Source organism: Typopeltis vanoorti, chromosome 3 (assembly GCF_054136105.1).
Source record: "Typopeltis vanoorti isolate ZY-2024b chromosome 3, IOZ_Tvanoo_1.0, whole genome shotgun sequence".
Classification (NCBI taxonomy): Eukaryota; Metazoa; Arthropoda; class Arachnida; order Uropygi; family Thelyphonidae; genus Typopeltis; species Typopeltis vanoorti.
Genome location: NC_143551.1, coordinates 175049539 through 175067569, shown reverse-complemented (window position 1 = coordinate 175067569; position 18031 = coordinate 175049539). Strand labels below are relative to the sequence as shown.

Below are 18031 nucleotides of genomic sequence, written 5' to 3'. Positions count from 1 at the left end.
GTATTTTTGAGATTCCGGCACAGTTTATTACGGAGCGTTTTACGAAAACAAAGAGATCAAATGGAAATATCAGAGCAGAAGTTCGTCTGACCACGAATCGTCACGTTAGAATTTAGAGCACGCGGTGTCAAGATGTCTTGAGTGATTGGGATGCAATTTTCTCGCAATGGCTCGCGAGAAAATCTTCTGCACAGTCATGCAGGATGTCAGTGAGCGAACAGATCTTATACATTCTTTGGTTCATGCGAGCCACTGGAATTCCAAATACGAACCTTTCCAGAAAGAAAAAAAATCATAATTTTAATTTTTTTTTTTTTTTTTATGTTGGGCCCATACACCGGAGGTTGGTTGGTCAACCTATAGTACAGTAGTGCCGTGTATGGGTGGTGGGTTGGGAAAGGACGAATTTGTTTACATTTGATTTGAATGACTTTGAATTGTATTCCTTGGGAAACACAGCAGGTGGGAGACTGGTCCACAGTGCAGCAGTTGCAGGGATGAAGGAAGAGGAAAACAAACTTGTTCTGTTTGTTTCTAGGTGTACTGTGAAGGGATGTTGTGCAGCAGCTGCACGTGTTCCAATGAGCTTAGCACTGAGCGGGCGAATTATTGGTGATATTTCCGATGAGCATTTCCCATGGAAATACTTGTAGAACATACTTACTGCGAAGACCACACATCTGTGTGAAAGTGGTGGGGGGAGAGAAAGAGTTGGTAAGGGATGGATCATTGATAAGTCTAATTGCTTTCCTCTGTATTGAGTCGAGCATTTTGAGAGAGCTTTTTGGGGCTCTCTCAAATGGGGCATATGGGGCCCACCCCATATGCGAGAGCAGTATTCAATAGTTGGGCGGATTTCTGACTTGCATAACGTTAATAGCTCTTCGGGGGTGAAGGAACGTCTTGAGCGAAAGAGAAATCTTAGTTTTTTGAGGCTGACGATGCAGTGTTTGAGATATGTTTGATGCGAGGGAGATTCTTAATCTTATTGCTTCAAAGTAAGTCCAGAAAACTTTGTGAGTGACTTATGAGTTGCTTTTGATCACCAAGTTTAAAATACACACAACACACGTTTTCTTTGTGATGTTTTGGATTAGTTTATCTGCAGGACACAACCGTGAAGTCCATTAGCCTACCAAAAATCATAGGGTACATGAAAATACAAACAAAATACGATTCCTCCAATCTTCATCGTCGGGACAGCACATCATTATTTTATGGTGTGTGCCCTCCAGGGGCTTTTTAAATATGGAATTACCTTTTTAGAACTCAATTCTAAAAATGGATTTTATCCTTTACTGATACCTTCATACTTTTAATCACATTTGACCGACATTTCTCTCTCTCTCTCTCTATCTGTCTGTAGAGAGAGAGAGAGAGAGAAATTTTCGTTTTATTATTAGTTTATTTTTCTTTCTGCACTCCATCTCAGTGGCCAAAATATTATAGTTGACACATCTCTAATGCTAAATGGGATTCGCCAGTATCGTGTGAATAAATTTCTGCAAGCGGCTGATGTGTTATAGGTTTTGCAGTTTCTCCTAGAGAGAATCGATGTTTTAAAAATTAATAATAATAGTAGATCCTGGCTATAATAAAGTAAAGTAAATCCAGTTCAATGAGTAAAAGATGACTTATTGAAAAGACTGATTTTAGATATGGTAAACATGATGCCACAGTTGGTCAAATAACCGCGCGACAGCAGCGGAGTGTACTTTGTGCATACACCATTCGTCGGACATTGTCTTCAGTGTGGTAACAGCAACAAAAGATCAGTAAGGAGTTCAGTGCTGTCGAACAAATGAAGCAGTTATAAGCGTGGGCGGCGAAAAAATATTATTATTTGACACTATAAGAGTGGTCGCGCTGATTTCCTGTTAATTCATGCTGACGGAAGGATTGGAGTGTAGCAATCCAACAGTTTTTTACCAAGTGAGAGAGAGAGAGAGAGAGAGAGTCTTGGATACGCTTTCCTCGCACTCTTTAGGTCTCTTGATTTCATTAGAGGAGAGGGCTGAATAGTGCCACCCACCTAAAAACCTTTTCAAGTGGATAAAGTAGATCCTGTTCAATAAACCAAATCAATTAATCCTGACCATTTACTTTCTGGTGTGCGATGGCTCTTCCAAAAGGCGAGCAAGGAAATGGAGCACGCGTCAATTTCCTAACTCAAGGAGGCGACACGAAGCGTATCAAGATTGCTCACGGTGGTCTAAATCGCTAATAGACGGCATCTCTTTATTATTACTAAATTTGCGCTTAAAACGTGCTGTTCTCGTAATCTTTATCTCAATCATTCATTCATTCTCTCTGTCTCTCGTCGTTCTTCATCATCCAAATGCGCTCGTTGTTTATAATTCCAGCCAAGACTGACTGAAGATGAAATCGCCCATCCCGGAACTACGTAGATGGAAAATGATTACTGAATTACTAGTGGATTATTCTCATAATGTAAAACGCTTAAGTTTTCCAAATAACTACCATTTGAGTCATCATAATATTTTATTATTTTTCTCCCGTTCTCCACATCTGCCGTATCTAGTTTCGTCTTTCTTGCGCAATTCTCTTGTAATTCATTGTAAAGTTTTAGATATTTCGCTGGAGCTTCGTCTTAAAGTATTCTTCGTTCCAACGTCGCAAACGAGATGCGAAAATAAACGGAAGGCTAATTGCTACTGACCTTTAACTTTATTGCAATAAATGAGAGTCAATTTCTTGTTCTTTGATGATTATCAGATGAAAAAGCGCGATGCTGTATTACCATATGGATATTTATTCTTTAAAAGTGGGGAAATTTCTGTTCTTTTCTCTATACAAATAAGATCTTAAGAAAGTTTACGAAGGCCTGACACCATCGGTTTAGTTTTACTTTCTTTTCATTATTGTTTTTCCTCTGATATGATAATCTGCAATTCGGAGATCTCGTGGGTGATCTCTTTACACTGAACTTTTCTAACCAGCGTGAAACAAGTATTCGTTTTTTCTGTCCAAATAGCGAAGTAAATCTAACATTCACTCCTCTTATATGTGATGCAAAAATGCAAACTGCCATCTATGAGTCAAAAGCTGAACCATTATACCTACTTGGACAGATGAAGGTAGGCAAAGCTGCTAAGTGGAAATAATAAAATAACAGGAGGTTGACGACGTCAGCAAATCAAATCTAATAAAACAGCTCCATTCCAAATTGGAAAATAACTGAATTCGATTCTCGTCGTCACAACAGGAATATGAAACTTTTCGATCGAAGGCGATTTCATACGGAGGCAGCAGTTTTTTTTTTTTTTTTTTCCCTGCGTACAGGCAAATTGGCCACCAGAACACAAGCAATTTACAGTCAGAAATACTGTTTGTGGAACGGTAGGCGGCGCTGTGTATTGATGGCAGTACCGTGCAGATGGACGATTAAGTAAAGGAGGCAACGAGTTGCAGTGGAGGGGTGTGCCCTCCCGCAATAAGCACTCGGAGGTGTCCTGCAATAATAATCACTGAACACGTGTTTTCTGCGAAGTGATTTTGGTTTAATTTCTTGGCTCGCAGAGAAGATTTATTAGTTTTGAAAAATTAAGGTATCGTTTTACAGAGAATCGTGTTTGTAGTTGTGAAATATTGTGGGGGGCGTTAAGGTATAGGAGGAGTTGTAAAAGGCAAAAATCAGGAATGAGTGGATAAGAATCGGATACTGTAAAGAAGGCAGCACGGTTTAATGAAGGGGAGGTTATGCCCCGGTAATTTACTTACTTCTCGTGAAACAGTCAGTTGAATAACGGGAATGGCTGCAAGATGACACCACTCGACTTTGTAAAGGCATTTGACAGCGCACCACGCGGAACTCTGTTATGTAAATCGAAGCAATGGGTTTGGATATGAAGCTGATGAGTGGATAAAATGTGGTTAATGGACAGAAATTAGAGAGTAGCTTAGGAAGAAACAGAATCGATAAAAAGGCTTGTGATTAATGGCGTGGTTCTGTAGTCGGGGGATACTGCTATTTGACTTGCACATTAATGGCGTAGGATATGATCCGAGGAGATAGATTCATTGCTTGTTGCTGATGCGAAACTGGGGAGAGCTACAGTTAATAAGTTTGATGCAGATATCTGGCAGAACGATTTCTATGGCAAAGAATGGGCCGTCAGTTTAATGTGGCAAAGCGTGAGGTTATATTTGGGGATGAAAAGATTACCAACTCTGTACCGCATCATTGATGGAAATGGGCCGAAAGAAATTAACGAGGTCAGGGATTTGGGGACACTAGTGGATTAACTTTCTTGGATTATATTGCAGAAGTGGATAAAATAGCTCACAGGGTTACCCGATTATCTAAAAACACACTGCGGTAAAACACACGACCCCACCCGAACTATTTTGCATAAAACCCGAAATTCTTGGTAATGGGAAGGAGGCGGAAAGACTCCAGAGGGGAGTGGAATCTGTTGTCACAGTCAGTCGCGAGTATTTCGTCAGTGAACGAGTTTATTGAAAACTATGACGGGTATGACAGGTGCGCGTGATGATCAGTATTTGATTTTCCAAATGTTAGTGGATCTTTTGCGCTGAATCTATGAACTCCGTGTAGGTTCTCCAATAGTAATAATAATAATAACAACATTAATAATTATTACAATCGTAGAATCACAGGAGAGAGAGAGCAGCCAAAACAGTTCCTTAAAGCCCAGCAGGAACGAATGCTTTTCTTTTTAGTGGAATTCTATTTCGGATGTCTAAACGAGCCGAGTGAGAGCGATGCGTAGAATTAGCCGGCGGTATTCGACATCGGCGGGAAAACGATGCTGCAGCCGTTCGTTAACTGGGTTGATTATTTCGGTGAATTTATGGCGGATTTACGTTAATAAGTTGAGCTAACGGGGTTGCGGTTCGGCTAAATTGGTGCCTGCATTAAATTGTAATCAAGATCGCGATTAGAAAAACGACGATGTTTGAAATGTGACGCACAATTGTTTTTTCTGTGACGCCATAAACCTTAATTTATTGAGGGAAAAAACAATAGTTTACGTATAACAGTTTCCTCTTTTAATATATTTGCAAATTTTGAAAGTTTCGTAGTGACGAGGTCGACAACATTTTGCTAGACGGATGAAATATTTCTTAATCAAGCGAATCTTAAGACGATGAACAAAATACGCCGCCCACAGCTCCTTTACGTAAACAAGAATCCAATAACGCAATCACGTTATCGTGCTAAGGACTAAGTCACAACGTTGTTCCGCGTGATCACAACATTAAGGTGTCTTCTTTGTTAATGTATAAGATCTCGACGTCTCCAAACCTCCGCATCGTCCCATGAAAAATACAGGGGGATTGACGAAATTCGCTGCTCTTGTGGCATTTGCTACGTAGGCCAAACGGGAAGGTCTGGGGAGATTCGCATGTCCGAACACGTAAAAGACATCGAGAAAAGAAGACAGCATCGATCAGGATTAGCCTCCCATACAACTCACAGGGGCCATTAAATAGTTTGGCAAGAAACAAAAATGTCTTATATTGATCATAATTGTTTTATAAGACGGTTTAGAGAAACTTCGGAAATGCTATGCCCCCCCCCCCCCACACACACACACGATGTAATAAAAACCAAGGCTTTACTCAAAGTTCAAACAGCTGCGGACCTGTGACATGACACGAGTGCCACAGAACGTCATGGCAACAATTAACATTGTTCCAACAAAGTAATTAAAAGAACGGTTTTTTTTTTTGTTTGTTACGTATTTGTATGCGCCAAATGTGAAGCTCTGATAACATCTGCTTTGTGTAATTGTTTTTTTTCTGGTCTTTTTTTATAAAAGTTTTGGAATTCTTTATGATGTAAGCCCGAGAATTTACGAAACTTGTTGGGTTATAGTGTTTATTTTATTAAAATTGTTATATGTTAAGAAATGTGTGGTCTCAATACTATCGAAAATTAACCGAAGAATTGCTACACCAGAGGAACTTTTGCATTCATATATTTTTTCCTGCCATCGTCTTATTATTGTATTACTTAAAAGACGTAATTCCAAATGTACTGCATTTAACATAACTAACTAGGAACTTGATTAAAAAAAATGATCCTTCCTTACCAAATATATAATGTGAACAAATATTTAAATTTTTTTTATTTCATTAAACGATAGTCCTTTTGAATTGATGCATAATTAACGATGTTGACCATTGGGTTTTGTTGCTTTGTCATTGTTATAAAAATGATAGAAAATGTAATTGTTTTTAGATAATTTAACTATTGTTGCACTTCGTGATATAAAATAACTTTATTTTTTTCTATTTTATTTATTTGAAATTTTGCCAAAACAACAGAGAAGGATTTATTAATTACATTTCCTTAACTGGAATGTTTCAAAAATTCAGCAAGTAATAGTAAGTTGTACGTTTGAAATGAGAAGTGTCAAAAGCAAATCGGATATCACACTCCATTTACAGTTTTAATATCCATGAACTAATAGCTTATTGTAAATAAAAATATAGAGTTATAGTCACTTGATTTTGAAGCTTTAGTTGTTAATTTACTTCACTTCAAGCAGAAATTTAATTAACTTCGAAATTGACAGAAACAAGCCACACGAGCCAGTATTCGTGTACGACACTAATGGAATTAAATCTCAAACGCTTAGCAGTTAACGATTGAAATAAATCGTCTGCCATGTTATACGCAACAAAATAGTATTTTTTTTTATTTTGTTTTATGCTTCAAGCATGAAGAGACTTTCACGTGAAGGCTTAAAAGGATATGATTTAAAAATCGGTTTTAGAAGGATTCTGTTTTTCGTAGAATAGGATAATTTTCTGATCTTTGATTACTGATATTAAACTGACATCTTAAAGGCATTGTCTAAGGCGGCCATCACAATAAATCTTCCGGTCCCTCCTTTTTTAAATATATCAGGGGGGAAATCGTTCTCACTATGGTTAGATGCATCTCCCGTACATGAAAACAATTCGAACATGAGGAAGCTTATTTAGAAAGGAACTGAGAATATTTTGCCAGCCCTTCGCTAGATCCATCTCATTTTTTTATATTTACACCTATTACTATTCTCATAGATTCCTTCTTGCTTTTTTATTTGGTTATGTATTCGAGTTTAAGTCCTAAACACTCTTCAATAGTTTTAATCCGATGGACAGAATCCTGCTTGGAACGTAACCTCGACAATTGTGAAGGGTAGTCTGAATCTTGAAGGTTCACACTTATGGAGATTTATAATAGCTAACCTCTTAGATGAAGACGATTGGACTCGCTGCGTAGTTCAATTCGTTACGTGTTTGAACCGTGTGAGTCGCCGTGTATTTTTTCTGTCATCTCAATTCGCACCTGTAATAAATCTTCTTCTGACGACTTTCGTGCCTTACGATATGACCCACATATCGTACCTGCCATCGACTCAGAAATCTTTATGCAGATATCCGTAAACCTCCCTCACGTAGCGTATATGCAAAAGAATTGGTGACGTGCGTCACCACGTGTTCTAGGCAACTATTTAAGAACGCTGCTGGTCAGTAATCGCCAACAGCGTTGATCCCAATGGGGAAAACCAGAGGATCTTTTTGAGTTTTGAACAAAGGACTTATTGTGAGTGCCCTTCTGGCTGGAGCCACGATTTTGACAACAGCAGAGCTGACTGGTTTCTCGAAAGGTGACATATCGCGGTTGTTTAATCGGTGGAAAAATAACCAACATTGATTGTCTCAGAGGGGTAACTGTGGTCCTAACAGGGTCTGTCAGGAACGAGGTATGCGTAGGAATCGAAGAGGATCGGTATTAAATGTGTTCAACAGGATCCGTCCAACACGGTATTAAATAAAAGTTTCTAATTCAGTGGCCGGAATGCGTATTTTTCTTTTCTTATTATAAATTTCATTTCAGCATCTCCAAAACGTCTTCATTTCTGCTGTCCAAGAGATGCGCTTCTTCTCAAATGCACCAAAATCCTTCTACTTATCCTTCTTGTTTACTGCCCATCGTTCTGCTCCATAGAGATAAGTAGAAAAATTAAAATAAGTCGACCAAATTATCGATCTAGGTTTTTCTTATTTCTCTTTATTAATATGCTTTTCATTTCATTAAACGGTCCATTCTCCTCCAAATCTCTTTTGCATCTTCTGTGATTTAAATAAGTGGAGGATTCAACGTGTTCTATAATTTGATTTTCTACTTTGATTTTTAACTTCGGTGTTTAATTTTTCTCTGCTTTCTGTCATAATTTCAGAGAAAGTTTTTGGAATTTGGTGCAAGGACTTATATTTTACTCGATGTTTATTTTGCTCTGTTAATTTTTGCAAGTCATCCTCTTATGTCATTCTTGTGCGTTCTTTTCTTTATTAATTTCTTCATTTCTTTTGGAGAATCACATGCTTTGTCATAAAACAAACATCTTTTGACATTTTTAAGCTTCTTTCTCGTGTCATTCTGATACTGTATCTTCTTCATGTAGCTTCCTCGGTGAGAGGGTGCAGCACTACGTCCTTCCAGTTCTCTCTGTTGGTGGCTTTCCTTTTTGTTTCTGCATAGCCATGTGATCCTGTCCATGATCTTATATCTCTTCAAGCCATGTCCTTCGTTTTTTGCCTCTTGATCCTTTTCCCATAATTTTTCTTTCTAAAACTGTTAGTATCCTTTGTACTGCTGAACCTCTCAGTACATGTCCTGCCAATCTCATCTTTCTCCGGATCATTTCCTGTAATAAAGATCTCTGTGTCTCATTCTCTGTAGGACATCTGTATTTGTCACATGCTCTGTCCATGGGATTTTCAAAGCCCTCCTATAGCACCTCATTTCAAATGGCATTATCTGTTGCCTTACTCTCTTCTTGAATATCCAGGTCTCACTTCCATACGTCAAAATTGACCACACCAATGTTCTTACCATTCTTTTCTTTGTCTCGATACTCACAGAACTTCTGAGCAGGTCTTTATATTTCCAGAATGCATTTTTTCCAGTTTCATTTTGTTGACAAAACCCAATTAGCCTCTCAACTCCGTAATGCTAATTGAGCTTATAACACAAACAACGAAATAATGAGCAAACAACGGAAAAGTTTCGTTTATAGAATATCAAGAAAAAAAAAACAAATCACTAGTCTACTATGGTCAAAGACATGCAGTTTTGCAAAAACTTTTATAGCTGTACCGTTTCAAATGAATCTTTTCTGATTTTTCTATAAATATGCTTTGCATTTCACTGTTTTCTGGATGTTTGCCTCAGAAAGGCTTAAAAATAAATCAGAAAGTCCAGAATTTATTTCAAAAACTTCCCAACAATTGGAATAATTTAAGAATATAGGATTAACATGTAATTTTATTTTCTCAATAAAAGTTGTCAGCGCTTTTAATGAACAAATCTAGTCTCTATAAAAACTAATGGAAAATACTAAATAAACATGAACATGAAATAAGTTATGCAAAGTCAGTTCTTCACTTAGGTTATACATAAATACATTAACATTTACATACAGTTTTAGTTTTGCTTCATAAAATTAAAAATACTCAGCAAAACGTTTGCAGAATTCTGTTTTAAAATATTTTCTTTTTCCCCCTCAATTTTACTAATATTAACATTCTTTTGCCACACCAGGCGACAAATATTTAAATATGTTCCAGGCTGCACTTCTTTTTCATGTTGAAGATTGTCATTGGCTATTTATGTACAGTCAGCGTTTTGCTGATGTTATAATTTTGATTGTGACGTAACACAATAAACACTCAAAAGACAAAGTTAAATAAAAAAAAATGATCATTAGTTTACAATGCTCTTTCCTTTTTCCAATATAATTCTAAGTCTACAATCACGGAAGACAAGAATAGAGATCACGAGCTCAAATTTCAATATGGCGGATTACATGATAATTTCATTTTCAATCTGTACAAGAAACAATCTTTACAGGTTAGATTAAATCATACAATATTAAACCAATAAAGAAATACCGGATGCATTTGACTATAAATTTCAAAGAATTATTGTAATTTTCGTTTAAATTTGGGAGACATTTCACTATTATAATGGACATTAGTTGAAAATATAATTAAGCCTAAAAACCTCTTAGTATGAAAACTCATTCTTGTAGCGAATAAAAACATATATTTATTTATCATTGCTATAGCAGAATTCAAAATGTTCACTTGATGTTATTGAATGACGAGATTAAATGTGCACTAACAGATTAACATGGGTTTCTTTTATTAACTGCTCCGACATTATCACAAAATACCCCAAATGGTATTCACTTTGATCTCAGTAACACGTATGAACGATGGAGAGGAACAGTGCTAAGCGGGTGTGGAAAAATATGAACTTTTATGACTGCTATTCTCTCCATGAACAAATGAAACTCATTTTAAGTTCTTAGAAGAGGAAATGAAGACAAAATTTGCAGAACTGATATGCAATTTTAGTTGTTCTTCGAGATATTGTGAAACTTTACCTGAAAAACATTTAGTTATTCGAATTAAAAAAAAAACTTGAAACGATCTTCTAGTTGACGTTCACATACAAATGAGTAGAAACAGTACAGACTTGCGAGTGGGGGATGGGTAGAAGGATGCAGAAACAGGCAGGCTAATACAATTACCAGTGAAAGACGTAGATGTGCAGTGGCAATACTTTGGAACTTCGTTTCCCCCGTTTTTGCTACATTTACACAGATTACTCGAAAAGTTTATTTTGCAAAAATAATTTTGGGATATTTAACAAAAACGTACATTTTAATGTTCGTATTTTGAGGAGTTTTTCTTTTGAAATACATATTTCAACAGTTTCAATTGATTAAGTAAATTTACATGGTTCCTATTCTAATTATTAATAGTGAAAATTATAAAAAAAAGAACATTTTTTTTAAAACTTGGTGACAACAGATCGGTGTGTGCGTGTGTGTGTGTGTGTGTGTGTGTGCGCGCTCATTACAAACAAACAACTTCCCGAAGTTAACAAAAGGGATCGCTTGGTATAACATTCAACACTGCCATAGGTCATATTTAGGGAAACTAAACATTTAAACGCACAATCGTAACAACCAACCGGAGCGTTTATAGGAAACATTTTCAGAAATATTGTGATATCTACAAAAAGACTATTTGAAGAGTCGTCAAACACCCAATAAAACAAACAAGAAACACGTAGTTAGGGTGACGTATATCTAGTGATGTTAATATTTCCTCTACAGGTCCCTGAACCGATTCAGGTCACAGTACAGTTGGGTCCCTTGAAGTTGCATGATTCCCCCGTTCCTGCCTTGCGGAAGGAGGTCGTCTGCCGTTAATATAAAACGCGAATCTGTTGCTGCTCCGTTGGAGTGCTAGAGGCAGGGTCGAATGTTGATTCCTGTGTTGGCCTCGCTCACCAAGCGCACGCGAAAGTCTGATGCCAGAGTGAGGCTCGTGAGGCATCCAAGCAGTCCTGAGAGGTTGGCCGTCACAGGATGACGCACTATACGTGGAACACCCCCTAAAGAAGAAGAAAACATCATTAAACGTTATAAAATAAGTTGCGATTTATTTTATCATTTGTATTTCAGTTAATACTATACTCATAAGCCAAAACATTATAACCACCTGGTTTGTTTTCGACCAACAACACCGAATGGTTGGCCAGTGGTGCTGGTAAGACGTAATTCTCATGGATCCCCTCATCACCTATAAAATACACCTGAGGTGACGCGAAAGAGTTCCATCTGTCTCTGAGTTATGTAATACTTAGCCCACCGATATTCAAACTTCCAGCTGAAAGTGACTGTTAAAACCTTTTATGATACATCGGTAAAAATCATAAATCGAAAAATAAACGTTCCTACAAGTTATCCACTCGTATTTCTGCTTAAATAATCGAACTCTATAATCGCTCTTTAAAGTGAAGTTTTGCTACCATCAGAAAGTGGGAGGGGAATATCGGTGGGCTAAGTATTACATAACTCAGAGACAGATGGAACTCTTTCGCGTCACCTCAGGCTTTTACTAAGCAAGATGGAAATTGTCTTCGTATCAAGAATTCTTCCTATCAAGAATTGAGCATATTTCGGCGTCACTTGTCTTTCCATCTTGTAACTGGCCTTCCAGTCTCTCTCTCTCTCTCTGGTCTATATTCATCCACTTCTTTTGGTAGCAGATATCTTTCTATCTTCTACAAATGCTCTTTCCTTTTCTCTCTGAATTCCTTGATCTAATTCTTTGTATCCTTTAACCGTTCTTTAAAATCTCATTTCCGCTTCCTTTAATTCACGTTTCCTTTTGACATGTTTCTAAACCATATAATACTACAGCGGCCATTACTTTATAAAATTTAAGCTTGATTTTGTTTTCTTATGTGAACTCTTTAAAAAAAACGAAAATGTCACAAAAGAAGGGTATTTAGTTTATAATATCAGTTCATTCATAAAGAAAATTTTCAACTCAATACGGTTATGGTGTTTTATTGCTCAAATCTGTTGATTTTTTCCCCCATTCACCTATCATAGAAACGTGATAACACGTGCATAACTTACTTTGCCATCTCTGCAAAGCTTAAATAATAAATAGCAAAATAAATAAGTATTAAGTGCCTAAGAAAAAACGACCAGAAAGTTATTTATTGTTATGAGCCTTGCAAAAAAATCATTTATCTTTGTAAAGCCATTTGGAAGAGAGCATTAAAAATAACAAGCAGATTGCTATTGCTTGCCAGATTTCTACTGCTGAGGGAGAAATTTGTGTGTTTGATACAATTCATCATGGAACCCTCATTGGAAATAAACACGACTTTTTCGCCATTGTTATAACACATTTAAGGCGCATGCCCGACATATTGTTGATGCATTGCTCTTTTCATTGGATTTGAAGTGACTTATCAAAATGCAAACTGTTGCTTGCGTTTATCTTTTTAACTGCAGTTCAATGCAAAGCCACATTAACAAAACTTACTATTCATGAAGATGCTGTCTTATTTTAACGTCGTTTTAAGAACATAACTCATTTTTATGTGTGTGTTTGAAAGAAAGATAAAAGATAGACAATCAGGAGGAACATTTTGATCGATAGTGCACATGAAATTGTTTATGGCGAAGTTTAAGCTAAAATGCTGACTGCTAAATGAAGTCCTTGCATTTATTGTGAATTACGAAGACTTTGCTTCATCCAAATGGAAGCACGTGAAAAACATAGTATGGATTATCGTGAAGTGGTACTTTACTGTGAGATGTTCTCCGTAAAGATTTTTTTAATTTCCTAATAAATAAACATTGTGTGAAGAGATTGAATGGTTTTTTACGAAAAAAGAAAAGCTCTGAGTTGAGGCAGTAAAAATAAATTGCTTTTTTTTAAAGTAATAAATTGTCCTTTTTTAGTCTTAACTGGGTCTGCGTAATCTCTACTTTTCAGTAGCTCAGTGAGTACAGACGAAGACCTTTGGTCGGAGAGACCTGGGTTCGATCCCCTCAGTGACACGAGGAACCTTTATCTGGTCGCTTTTGACGAAAGGTGAGTTAGCCGGTCTCATATGAGGCAGAGGGTTTTTCGTCCCCCAGAACAGGTAAACCGGCCCCGTGAACACACACGGATTAGAGTCATGAATACGTCCCGGCCGTATGCCGGTCCCGAGCCCGGATAAGATTGGGGAGGGGGGGGGGAAGCAATGGTGAACTATCCTGTAAAAGAACAGTTTGTGGGCAATGCCTACAAAGTCACCTACGGTCGGAAACGACCGAAAGGGGAAAACCACCACCACAATCTCTACCCCTCCCACACACAGCCTCTCAATCGAACTATACTGAACTATTGTACGTTATAAGCTGCATCAGTTTGGAAGACTTTGATATTGGATTATCTTGTGATGATAATTTTCTATTTCTAAATATCCGATCCAATTATTTTGTGTTTATTTATACAATATGAGGACGTTAAACTTTTAATAAATGTAATCAGGTGGTCATTTGAAATTAATTTTTAAAACGCACGTAATTTAAGGATATTTTACATTCATAAACTCAGACTGTTCATTATTAAGAGAAGAAAATGGGTGCACACGAATTACAAGAGAAAACGAAACGATTGGAAATCGCATTACCTAGATACAGGCCTCCATTAACATTCAGCTCCTTCAGCGGGCCTGGAGAGAAGCCAGACATTACTGGACCATTGTCGACATGAATCGAACCGTGCCGAGATATCCTACAAATATAGACATGAGTTATTGGTAAACTTTTCATAAGACAATGAATCTGTTATTTACATAACGGACTTATTGTTTACGGTTGAGAGCATCATCATCCCAGAAAGATAAAATAACGCATGTAACAAATGGTAAACGAATTGTCAGTTTATCAATGCAGTTAATTTGCGTATTGTAATTAACTTCCCTTTTCCATCGCATGAACTACTCCCAACCAAAGTTAATGACAGACAGAGTCTCCGTTTCGGCCAACAGAGATACAAAATATACAGGAATGTTAATTGTTGACATAATACTGATTCAGATGCTGGGTAGCATTGACCTGAACAGTAATTAACGCATGATGCCAGCGCCGCAGTCCTCTTGGCTCAGGAACCGGACTGAAACTACTCCATATAACCAACATAATCAACTTATATTTAGTTCGTTCTCAACTGCCTAATGGATTAGTGGAATTCCTGTTTCAACCGTTAGTTTGCAGTATATTACGTAGTGTGAAACCTATTGCTATCACTTTAAGGTAGATATCGCGGGTAGCATAACTGAAAGCAAGGTGCCAGAATTTGAAAGGGTTCAACGTTCCGTTTCATTTCTTCCTAGTCTGGGTTTTTTCGGTTTTTGTCATCCGTCTAGGCAAGTAAACCGGGTCAGAACATGTAATTAACAGGATACCAGCTTCGCAGTATTAATTGTAATTCACAATTAAAACCAAACCAAATGCTTCCCCTTAAGCAAATGATATCTACCACCCTTTCTGACTTGAAAGGATCCGATTTTAAACGCGCAAGCTTTTCTTCAAATCTCCATCTTCGGTCTCAAGTATTAATTCTTCAAAACCTTTTAATGGCAGCTGAGAACCACTCACTAAGGTAAGTTTATTGGACCGGTCAATGAGTTTACGTTTGAATGGATGAAATACTTAGAGAATAATTTCTGAGAGAGGAGTGGGATCCATTCAAATTGCTTAAGGTTGTTTTTATCAGATTTTTAAACCCCCCCCCTCCTCTCTCTGTCTCTCTCCCCTGTCACAAAGTTCCACATTTGTAAAATAACAAATTTCTGATCTGTCACCCGCTCCCAAAGTACCGTCATTTATGAAACGAAATCGAGATGTCGTTTTTTTTTGTCAAATTTTGTCACTCATTTGTCAAAACCACAAAGGTAGCAGCATAATCTCTTAGTTTTAAAAGCAATCTTATCACAAGGCACTTGTTATTTTGTTACGACGACTCACCTCAATACTTTAAGATTGTGCCACTGACCATCGTCCAGCCTGGTGATGCCGTACTGGATGTTGGCGTCACCCGAGCCCAAGTTGTAATGCAGTTCCAAGTAGCCATTCCTCAATAACACAGCGAAATAATCACCCGAAGACGTCATTTCTCTGTTTCCTGTGAACAAAATAAGGCCATTGGGAGCTAAGGAGCGGAATTGAAGCTGTACTTCAAGATGTTTTCCTTGCATTCTGTTTTTTTTTAAAAGAAAACTTTTATTAGGGAAGAGAAAACGAACAGCACTGTAACAATAAACAACACAGATACAATGTAGAACCACACGAATTTGTTTCACTGTAATCTGCTATTAATAATTATAATGATAATTATGAATCATGATAGAAATGTGGTTTCCTTAACTATTACAACTCCACAGTGGCTAAAGATTATCGGATAAGTGTAGAATAACCTCAAAGATTATTCTACATTTGCCTCAAAGAAAAGTGTAGAATAATAATAAAAACTGGTTATGCATTTGCATGAGTCTTTTATTAAATTTCGGACGCATAAACGGGGTCGTTAGATTCCAGCTAATTACAGAAATTCCAAAATTTTCAAGTAAGGCAATCAAACATTGCATGCTGGTTTTTCCTGTCGTGACGAGCCTTATAAATTAATTTTATTTTAGAGAGAATTAAATGTCTTATCGAGCATTTAATTAGATTTATATAAAGCCACGTTACTTTTCTCTTTAGCTCGCTATGCTTAAATTGAAACGTAGCTGCTCATAAATCGAATTAAACGCTCTAATAAATCCGGTCTGCGAAATCTGTCGTATGAATTTTCCCAGGATGGGATGTCTATTTTAGCTGAGAAATCCTATCATCCCAGTGTGGGATCGGCTAATTTACTTTTAAGAAGCTCAAGGAAAAAAGACACCTTAAATGTTTTCAATATTTTTCACCTTAAAGCGCTTAGAACAAGCTATGGCGTGGAAAAAGAAACGCAACTCGACTTACCTGCTTAAAATTTCCTCTTCGGCAAAATGTAAATAGCTAGAACCAGAAAACATCGGCTCAGAAACCATATCGAGCACCGCTGTAAAGAAAATTAATGGAGTGTTTATGCTTTTCGCGAATTCTAATATGGCCATTAACTAAAACTTCACATTCCGTAAATTGCATCAAGTAAATGGACAAAATAACTACTGAGAGAAATCCGTCAGTTAATTCAATAAACAAAACAGAATTAATAATCACACGATGGAAGATATATCTCAAAGAAATCCTTATTTCCTCAATTAAACCACAAATTCTCCTTAGACTATCGTAAAACACATTATATTAGACCATCGAGAATCCATTTTAGGCGAGCAACTAATTTCGAAGCAAATAAGATTAGCACTCCATAAAGCACACCCCGATAACAACTTCGTGACTAAACTGCATATTTTAGCTTACGATATTAATTTTAGTTTTTGTAAGTGCAATTAACGCAAGAGTCGACGATAAAATAAGCGTTAAAAAATCTTGAAAAGCGAGGCATGGTGGGATCTTCATCGAATGTAAGATGAAATCCGATTTTACGAAACGTTTATGATCCGAGAAAATATAAATGAAACTAAATTAGCCTGCTCGTCGAACCCGATTTCCTGCCCGATTTTGCTTAACTTAGAATAAAATATTTATTTGAGAGAGCTTCATCGATTCAATGTTTGAAGAGCTATTCGAGGAAGGGATTAATTTTTAAGGTAGAAACTGCTCAAGTTCATCGTAGATCGATTTGAGAAGAGCGTGCAGGTGTCGCCTCTCTATTGTTAATTAACGAAATGAAGAAGATACTTCTTCTTTTGAGGAAGCAAAGAAATGCGCACGGAAAGAAATCTTGACAAATCTGCATTTTTCTGGGAATTTTTGAATTGTGGAGTGTGGCTCAGTAGCACGTGGATCACTGTTAGTATAAATAATTAGGGACAGTGGCTAGACATCCTCCTCGCGTCCGTTTCGTATTTTGTGAGATGAAACGATGAACCGAGTCAGGTAAAGATGAGGCCCGTGGGTGACTGTTGTATGTCGTGCCGCGGGGATGGTGGACCACGAGGTGCCTGTAGATTCAGAAAACGATCGCTTAAGTGGAACGGGACAAAATAAAACTGTTTCCTGACTAACATTTCTGCTTAAAAATTCAATAAAGTAAACCCTCTGTTATTCTCCAAAGGAAGCAAGTAGTTCGAACCAGCTTTCTGAGGACCCATCGGCAGCCACGATGGTGAGTCCAAGCTGTCAACCAACTTTCCAGGAAAGTATGGCGGATAACTGCTGTCATCTCCTGGGTCTACATCATAACGCTCGTATTATTTTCTTTTCAGTCGACTGTTTGAGATGCGAGAATTAAAACCCGAGTGTCTGTGAGGGGGAGAAAAACCTGCATGCGTTTGCCAAAGATCGACTAAGTCGGAACTGGCAGAAGAAGCGCTATGGAAGCAAACCCCATTTCCCCAGGACTACACGTGCACTCATAAGCTTGAAAGTATTAATAAAAGTCTATTCTACGATTGCTTAAAAAATGTGGCGGCTACCAAAGCAGTTCCCATTCGTTCGAAACTTACTAAAAGGACATGAAAGAACTTCGAAATAAAACGAGTCCCTTTACTTATGAAAATGCTAAAGTT

The 18031-nt window shown here is 37.3% G+C and overlaps 1 protein-coding gene across 1 annotated transcript in view; it reads right to left on the bottom strand.

Annotated features, from left to right (window-relative positions):
* Positions 1-11303: 11303 nt before the first annotated feature.
* Positions 11304-18031, bottom strand: part of LOC150108756 (pikachurin-like) — a 172548-nt gene continuing 165820 nt past the window's right edge. Inside the window, exons 11-14 of the mRNA XM_090390518.1 lie at positions 16380-16458; positions 15381-15611; positions 14042-14145; positions 11304-11452 (exon numbers count right to left, since the gene is read on the bottom strand). Coding sequence (XP_090246644.1) covers positions 11304-11452; positions 14042-14145; positions 15381-15611; positions 16380-16458 — 563 coding nt within the window. The remainder of the gene's footprint in view (positions 11453-14041; positions 14146-15380; positions 15612-16379; positions 16459-18031) is intronic.